This window comes from Buceros rhinoceros, unplaced genomic scaffold (assembly GCF_000710305.1).
Source record: "Buceros rhinoceros silvestris isolate BGI_N320 unplaced genomic scaffold, ASM71030v1 scaffold15795, whole genome shotgun sequence".
In the NCBI taxonomy this organism is placed as follows: Eukaryota; Metazoa; Chordata; class Aves; order Bucerotiformes; family Bucerotidae; genus Buceros; species Buceros rhinoceros.
The window spans coordinates 23,822-32,675 of record NW_010411277.1 but is presented as its reverse complement, the minus strand read 5'-3'; the positions used below and the strand labels follow the sequence as shown (position 1 = coordinate 32,675).

Here is an 8,854-nt window from a genome sequence, read left to right as displayed (position 1 = left end):
TGCAGATTTTATATCTAAGCCTTAGAACTGTAAGTCCACCAGGACATTTGGAACAAATTCGTTTTAAGGAACTCTTCCATGGTGTAAATTGCAAATGAATGCATGGCTTCATGCATTCTACTTTCTCCTCTGCTGCCACAACACAAATTTATTCATGCCATACCACATTATCAGTCACTTGTGTAAAAAAGTACTGTCTGGTGTTTTTTCTTAATATTTAGCTATTTCAAGGTTTTAACAGCAGCCTTACTTGTGCAGTAATATCCCAGCCATCTTCCAAACAAACCATAACAGAAGAACCATTTTCCAGGAGCTCAGAGATGATCACACCCAACTGCATTATCCTGTGAAGCTATAAAGTATTACAAATAAGTAACATACTCAAGTGTAACATACATTTCTAGACATTATCAATAAATAGAATATTTTCATATTTAACATTAAAATATGTATTCTGAAATATACATATAATACAGGGAAATGCACTGCTGCAACAGATTAGAAAGCTATAAAATGTAACAGTCTCAGGATTTTCATCAGAACTACAACAAAACTAAGCAAAGATATGAAGATAGGAGCTTAAACTATTAAAACCACTGAGTACTGTAATAAAATAGCTGCCATAAAAAGGAGAATGGGAACACCACAGTCGACAGATTTATTGTAGAGAAATTCCATCCCAGGCTTAACACTAAAATTATATCCTGTGAAATGTTAAGGTTCCATAAAGTCACTAAGTACTTTGATGGGACAGCCCATGGAAGATGTTTACAAGATAGTATTTTTAATGCTCAATCTCATGGAAGTTGGAAATTAAAGAATTTAGTAACAGTAATTATAACAATGACGATGACAATAATAATAATAATAAAAAATCCCGACAATCCACAGACCTAAAAACGAACACAGAAAAATCCTATGTCTATAATGTGGAAAGAGTTGAGATTAAACAGTGTTTCTTGTAGTTGGGCAGACTGGCTAGAACATACGGAGAGAGGACACATCAATTACTCCCATTCTAATATTCAGCATGAAGTGATAGTGAAATTCCTTGAGCAGGTGGGTTAGTTCCATTTCTCAGGGAAGGGTTTTTGACCCGAATGCGATTGATTCAAACATGACAGGTATAGGCAGGTTAAACAATTCAGGTGAATTCAAGCAATTTTATCTGACTATGAGAATTCACACTACTATTACTAAAAGGAGTATCTGTACAGTGCTTCTACCATTTTTGTCATACTATGACAGCATTCTTGTAAACAAACAACACAATACACAATATATAAGCAATTCAGTTTTTTACAGTAGAATGAAACTGCTCTTTGTCGAGCACTGAATACAATCCAACCAACAGCAGCAGCAGGAAAGATGGAAGCCTGAAAGAAGGGAGAAAGCAGGACAGGAAAACAATAAACAAAAGACAGCAAGAGACATCTAAGATCATTTAGGCAAAGAAAAAAGTAAGTTCAGAAAGTATAAAAGACACAGAAAGTGACTTAGGGAGATGAAAATTAAACTGGAAAAAACAAGAGGAAAAATGATTGACTAAACAATAGTTAAAAGTCAGCCTTGTTTAGGGCATTCTGATGTTTCCCTCTCTAAAAAAACCCAATCCTATGAACATTACCACGCAAACTAAGATGGCAAACACCCCCTATGAACATTCACATAGCCATTACTTAGAAAATAAACTAATTTTACTGCAATTTTTAATAGGAAAATATTGAAAAGAGCAACACATTCAAAACCAAGCAGTTTCTCTATTCTTCTATACTTTCTTAGGCAGCAGAATAGAAGAAAGGCTGGTTTTTGCCATCCTTAATGAAGAAACCAAAATGCAATCTTGTTAAACACATTTAATATTAAACAGATTTTAGTATCTAAAAATGCAAACCCCTATTTTTATAATTTTATTCAGAAGATAGTGCAACATTTCAGATTGCTTCTTATGTATTCACATCCTTATAAAGAAATGTTTAGCCTATACAGCATTAAAATCAATACTGAGCAACTTCAGTTGCCCAGGAGAGAAAAGTTTAATACAATAAAAACACTTTTCCAAGATGACAGACCTATGTTCTTTCATAGGAATAGTAGAAAATGTGTGAAAACAGTCATACATGAACTTTATCTTGTAAGTCACGTATAACATGATTTAAACCACAGAAATGTGGTTTCGATGTCACACGGCGAGTGCGTGACGACGTTATGATCCAGTCCTGAGCAAAGAACGATACGCTATTACTTTTCCTCTCAAATACGCCAAAAGAGAGGAACTCCAGCGCTAGAACCACCCCTTGATCTCTGTGCTGCTACAGGGACATGTTTATTGCATCACAGTGACACTCCATTCATTTTTCTACATGTATCAACTTCATGTTCTTCCCACTTCTCCCCTTCCCGAAGAACACGGTGGTCAGACACAGCAGGCACACCTCAAGGGAAGACGTTAAGCCACTCTTGCATTACTGAAATGACTGTGTTACTCCCATGTATTTTCTCCTCAGGAAATCAGCATAAGAGTCTGTTCTGTTTTCTGTGATTAATTGCATTCGAGAACAGATTCAGCAGAGGATTCCAAATATAACATGTAACCATTAAAAAACATTCACTATAATTAAAATGTTTTTAGATTTTCGAAGAGCTGACTTTTCCACATCATTCTTAATTTAAATCTTGCAAAGTTACTTCCAGTCTTGCCCTTGGTTAATTTTTATGTAAGGGAACATGGGATAGAGAAGTAAAGGAACAGATTCAGGCAGAACAGATTAACACACACACAAGCTCCTCTCCCCACAAACACCTCCTCATATCCCACAACAGATGCTGACTTATTTGTTAAATACTTGTGCATACAGAAATTCAGGCTGGGAACACATATGAACAGCAGAATATCAGTTTTGAAATTGAAAGGCTCATTTATTGTTCTATACTTTTTTCAGATTTTTAAAATATATAAGAAAAAGCAGTTAAAACCAAGACCATAAATTTATACAGGCAGAAAAAATGGTCATCTCTAGTTGGGTACATGTTCCACGTTATAAACAATAAATTATGCTATAAAAAAAAAAAATGTCTCCTGTATTTGTAAATGTTATGATTGTATTAAAAAAATAATGCCTATGTAATGACAGGATTGATAGCATGCAAAATAATGACAATGAATAAAGAAGAACAGCTGGTTAGAATACAATAGCTCTCTTTCAGAAGAGCCTGAAATTTATTTTGTGTAAGCAGCACTGCATATAGATTATTAGAAGTACCTGTCATATAAATTACCTGTGGGAACCACTCTGACTCCCCAAGTGCTTTAAGGAATGTTGCCTCAGAATCTGTAGGAATAGTGCTGGGAACACAAGCTCTCATCAGCTTTTTAAAGCTTGCCTTTGTCTGTCGGATGTCACTGAATTCAACGGGAACAAATTCACAATTCAAAGCAAAATCAATTTTGAACCCCTGTATGAAATGGACAACAGCAGATGTAACTCAGAAGGGAAGCATATTTTTCACTGACAGTCTCATTAAATCTCGAAGTCTTGCTTGCTTTATTGCTAAATATTTCAAGTCCTAATTAAAATCTGTTTCATTAAACACCTGACCAGGATAATAAAAATCCTCACAACACTTGCAAATTGTACCATAATAAAGTACCCATCTACTACTCACAGCAGCAGAATAATAATAATAGTAGTAAAAAACCAAGATTGAGTGATACACACAACATAACGTGCTTCCTTTAGCATTTTTAAAGCAAATTAACAATAACTAAAATAATTAAAATTATAGTATGAATGACATACCAACGGTGCAGGACAGATTCTAGTACTTCAGTAAAGCAGAGAAAAAGTAACTCCCAAATCCAACATTGAGTTATACAGCATTAATTATTCTGCATGTAGGAATAATCCTCCTAACAGTTCACACCTTTAGGAGAGTTATCCACCCACCTTATCTGGAATTTTATTTACTGTTTTGCAAAAAACATTGGTGTTATTAAATTCAAGCCAAATCGAAACTACATTATCAGAAAACATTACCCGTAACTGAGATTTTTCTCCAAATATATAGAGCGCTGCCTGCCGTCTCAAAAGCTGACTTTGCAGAAAAGCGCTGCTACTGTAGGAAGTGGCAGTATCTTTCCCCGCGAGTCTTGCGCCAACATCAATGAATGGAGTCTGAGTGTTGATAAATCGGTTGCTTGAACGAAGACTTGCCCACACACCTTCAGTAAGACGAAAAATATTTAAAAACCTCTTTGCATGAGGCATTGGAGATCACAATTATTAAGGAATATACTAAAACATAATTTGGAAAGTAGAGTGCTTAAACATGTCATTCGCATCCCTCATAGGTCATAATTAACAGTACTTACTGGAAAGAAATAATTTTGTAACATAAATCGTCAAAAGCATCCTACTGCATTGCCATTTAACCTAAGATTAAACTCTCCACAGCACTTCCTATGGTAGAGATGATGGTTGCTATGGTATCAGTAATACAATGACAAAATGAATCACAACTTGCTAGTAATTAAGGTCCACTTAAGTGTATGGAAATGAAATTGCTAGTGTTGCTCCTTTCAGAAGCAGGGACAAAAATTGGGTGTATATCCTTGTCAATGACGTTATTTTGGAATTCTAACTAGTAGATAATTACATAATAATGACTATTACTAATTATTATATTATTACTTTTAAAATAATATAATTACTTTCAAAAGTTTTCAAAAATGGAAGTAGTACCACTTAAAATTCCCTTCTTGTCTTCCTCGTGCCCTACGCGATGTAACTGTATCAGCCATACGTTATAATGAGAACGTATACCAGGATGACCGATTCAAACATTCCGTTCAAGGATAAAGGACTCATATGTACTCTTGAAATGCTGTGATTGTAATGCAGAATGCCATGAATTTTAGTTTTTTAATTGTCCATGTCTAACGGAGAATTAGAAATGAAAATGAATTTAGGGAATTTAGTCGTGTTTCACGCCTATACTCTAGCAGGTGTGACTACGTACTGTTGTGTGAGCAGACAGAAGGAAGCCTAGAAGATCATGGTCTTAGAGGTTTCATCTGGCAGTCAGATCACCCTTACTCCAGCAGCAGGACAGAAATCCCACCGCCAGCAACAACATGAACCTGGAATGGCCAAGTGTGGTGCGGAACCACGGGCTCGCACCGGAAAGCGCACAGCACTGTTTGAAGGGAACTGCACCAACCTCACACCTCTGCCTCTCAGCAGTGGTTTTAGTTTCACACTGTGCCTTGCTGGCGCAGCTATATTGTTATTTCCAGAGGTGGAAATTCCTACGGCACACAGACATGCTCTGGTCTGATCACGCTTAGTGAGTTTTGTGATTTCAATGTAAGAGAAAGTAGCGGTGAAGAGACTGCCAAGGCCTGTTTAGCACCAGCAGAAGAAAAGACAAGTAGTAAATATTTTTCAGTCTCTTGTGCCTTAGTTAAGAACAATAATTTTGTGAAACTCTTTTTGTGTGTCCAAGGTGAGGTATGTGAAAGGTTCTTGATTTTCAGAATACAAACAGCACTACTTGAAAATCAAATCCCTTAAAGTACTTTAGTATATACTAAATTTGGCATTCAAATGGCAGCGTGAAATTCTTTAACCCGATATGTAGTAAATCAGATTATCAGAAGATTCTTGTCCATAAATCTCTGAAGCAAGATCTCCAAAACAGGCACCAGAAAGATCTCACAGGAGTAGAAATTTAGATACTACAGTACCAAAAAATATCCCCCTGACCACTTCAGGAAATCCAATCATATGCATAGCTAACATTTCTTGCACAGAAGAAAAAAAAGCTGCAGATGATAACAATAAAATTCCACTGAGATAGCTCAACCACTTAAATCTGTTTTTTAGAAGCAGGATTATGTTTCTATTAAAGAATAATTCCGTACAGTAATCCTCCGCAGGGACTTGTCTGTACAGTTTAGCTTGTCTGCCTGTCTGGCTGCTGGTCTTAGACGTGAGCAAAAGAACTGAGAACGGGCAGCTAGGACTGCCGTACTGGTAACGGTTCGGAGCTGCTCCAACTTCACAGCCAGCCCGTTTGTAAAACACCTCACTAGTTAAGTAGTATGTTTAGTGTGAACTTCTGTTTCACACCACAACTACTACAGATGAAATAATGAAGACTTCAGCAAGCAGAAATCACTGCAAGCACTTAATAACAGAAATAATTTCTTGTTCGTTTGGTATAAAAAATGCTAGTTCCAACACACAGCTGTCCCCAGGATGATACAGACAAAACCACAGTGACATCTGCTAACATTTTACCAACGCAGGCCATCATTAGTGCCTACAGCACACCAAAAGCAACAAAACCGGTTACAAGTACATGCAGATGGACACGTTCACCAGTGATGGAGAACAGCGATTAAAAGACACAATTATATTTCTATTCTAATTTTGCCTAGTATCTTATTTTTTGTTAGCCGTATCTAGCTTTCATTACTTAGCATACACTGCGTTATTATGACTTTCTAATTGGCAGAAATCAACTTTTCTCTTCAAAAACATTAAGAATAATTTTGGAAAGAAAAATCCATTGACTAGGTAACAGCATTTCTTAGCTATTTTACTAAAGCTGTAGGAGTATAAATGCTCTTTTGCAGAATTAATATTCTGCTGATAAAAATTTTTTTAGAATACGTAGAATATTTTCTATGTATCACTCTACATTAGATCATAACATTATTAAAGAATAACATGGTGAAGTGTGTGACTAATCACATCATACATTCAATAGCCAAAAAAATGCAAACCAAACCAAAACCGCAACACTGAACTAAACCCCGAATTCTGTTAATGCAGAATCAAAGCTTTCTGTCAGCATCACTTTAGCATGTATTAAGATATCGTAGTAGTTACGGAGATGGTAGAAAAGAACGTGCTTTCAGGACACAGAATACAGTACCTTGATGGACTCGTCCCTTAGTTGCTGATTTGGAATTTGAATGAGTGAAACATTTATCTCTGTACCCAAGCACTGGCAGATAACAGTTAAGACAGAAGGAGGAGGAATGGAATGCACATTGCAGCGAAACACATTGCAGGAGAAAAGAAAAGGGTAACTTATTAATTTCCAAAGATTTAGTATATATTGAATTTCTTTATAGTACATGATATATCAGACAGCACAAATCTTAGTCATCACAAGACAAAACATCGATCAAGCCAGAAAACCAATATAAAATGGGAAGAAGTACCCATTTATCAAAAAGGAGTAATTTTAATTGTCATTGCAATAGTTTCAAACACGCACACAGGCACCACGTGTTTTTCCATAATTACACCACCAAAGGAAATGTAACAACTCAATCATTCTGAATACTTTATTGAAAACTATCTAGCTGAAAGTTAGCTTAATTAAAAATCCCAACCTTAGTGCTTTTCTAAAAACCTCTTTTAGTCTGTTTTAGGTACGTAATTTGACGGACCTTAAAATGAAATCAGAGTGCAAGATGTTAGTCCTATACAACTACAGACAATTTCAAAGGACTGTGTAGAAGTATATCATTTAGAAAACAAGCAATATCCATCAAATAAAGAGATTTCCTCCCCCCTGCAAAAATCCTCCTTCTCATTGGCAGTCTTGTATGCTTCTCAGAGGGTACAGTGTTGGCTCAAAAGCCACACAAGCCACTTCTCTTTATACAAATATTCTATTAAAACATATTCAAAGTGCTAGTGTCTCCTGCTTTTAAAATAAACGTCTGAGCTGAGTCTGTATTTATTAATTATAAATATCCTAGTAGTTTTCCAACACCAGTATAGTGAGAAAACATTTTATTCTACTAAATTGTACAACAATGCCAGGTAAGAAGTGCTGTTCTGTAGAACCACACTATACTCAGGAAGCAACATAAAAAGAAAAGGTATGAATTTTGATCGAACTTAAAATTCTTATGAGTGATATCAACCAAGGTGATATCATTGATATTCAAGGATATTCCCAAGAAAAAGGACTAAGAATGAAAATATATTATGAAACATAAGTATTTGGTGAGGTATTTTAGATCAGAAACAACTTAACTGGGCTTTAGTCAAATACTTCGTGCCAGATGAAGTAAAAAACCATACCTGACACAGACACAAATACTCAGGACAACCGATGAGTATTCAGGACAACGATGATTTTTGAAAATGGGACATACTACTCAAGAAATGGCACATATCACATCTTAAAAGGATGTGCATTAAAAATGCATTGTCTGGCACAAAAAACGGAAGATGTAATTTTCAATTGGTGTATCATAGCTGAACCTGGCTTTTGAGCCTGGTATTTGTGAGAATAAAACCAAGGAAAGAACGGAGGACCCAGAATCAAAATACTGCTACTGTATTTCACACAGTATAGTGCATAATGCGTAACTGCTTGCTATGATAAAGTAACTAGCTAATCACACTGTCTTTTCCTTTTCGAGTTATTCTTAGTAATACGAAGGAGAGAGAAATCACTGAATTTAGACTGTCTGCACAAGTCTGGTTTTTCAGCTGACCAAAACCCTGTATTTTTGGTCCTGTATACAGTCTTGTGACACTACTTCACGTATGAAATAGAACCAGCTGTGAAAAAGTAGTAAAAAACTTTGCAATAATAATCACATGCATCACTTTGAGAACAACAATTTTAGATACTCTATATACTTTGTGTATTTGAGAGTTTCTTCTAAAAGAATAGTGCTAGCTCATCTGAAAAGCCTAGTGTTTACCTCTCTACAGGGAGATATTCCCTTTCCCTATTCTCTCTTCCCCTGTCAACTTCTCACCTTCACTAGGGCTCCCACTGTACTTGTCACAAATTCTTATGTTTCAGCGAAGCCCTC

General features: G+C 35.9%; 1 protein-coding gene across 1 annotated transcript in view; it reads right to left on the bottom strand.

The window, feature by feature from the left end:
• Positions 1-8,854, bottom strand: part of SBF2 (SET binding factor 2) — a gene marked incomplete at its 5' end in the record, with an annotated part of 49,752 nt that overhangs the window by 19,343 nt on the left and 21,555 nt on the right. Inside the window, 3 exons of the mRNA XM_010135959.1 lie at positions 251-352; positions 3,280-3,456; positions 4,038-4,222. Of these exons, the coding sequence (XP_010134261.1) occupies positions 251-352; positions 3,280-3,456; positions 4,038-4,222 (464 nt within the window). The remainder of the gene's footprint in view (positions 1-250; positions 353-3,279; positions 3,457-4,037; positions 4,223-8,854) is intronic.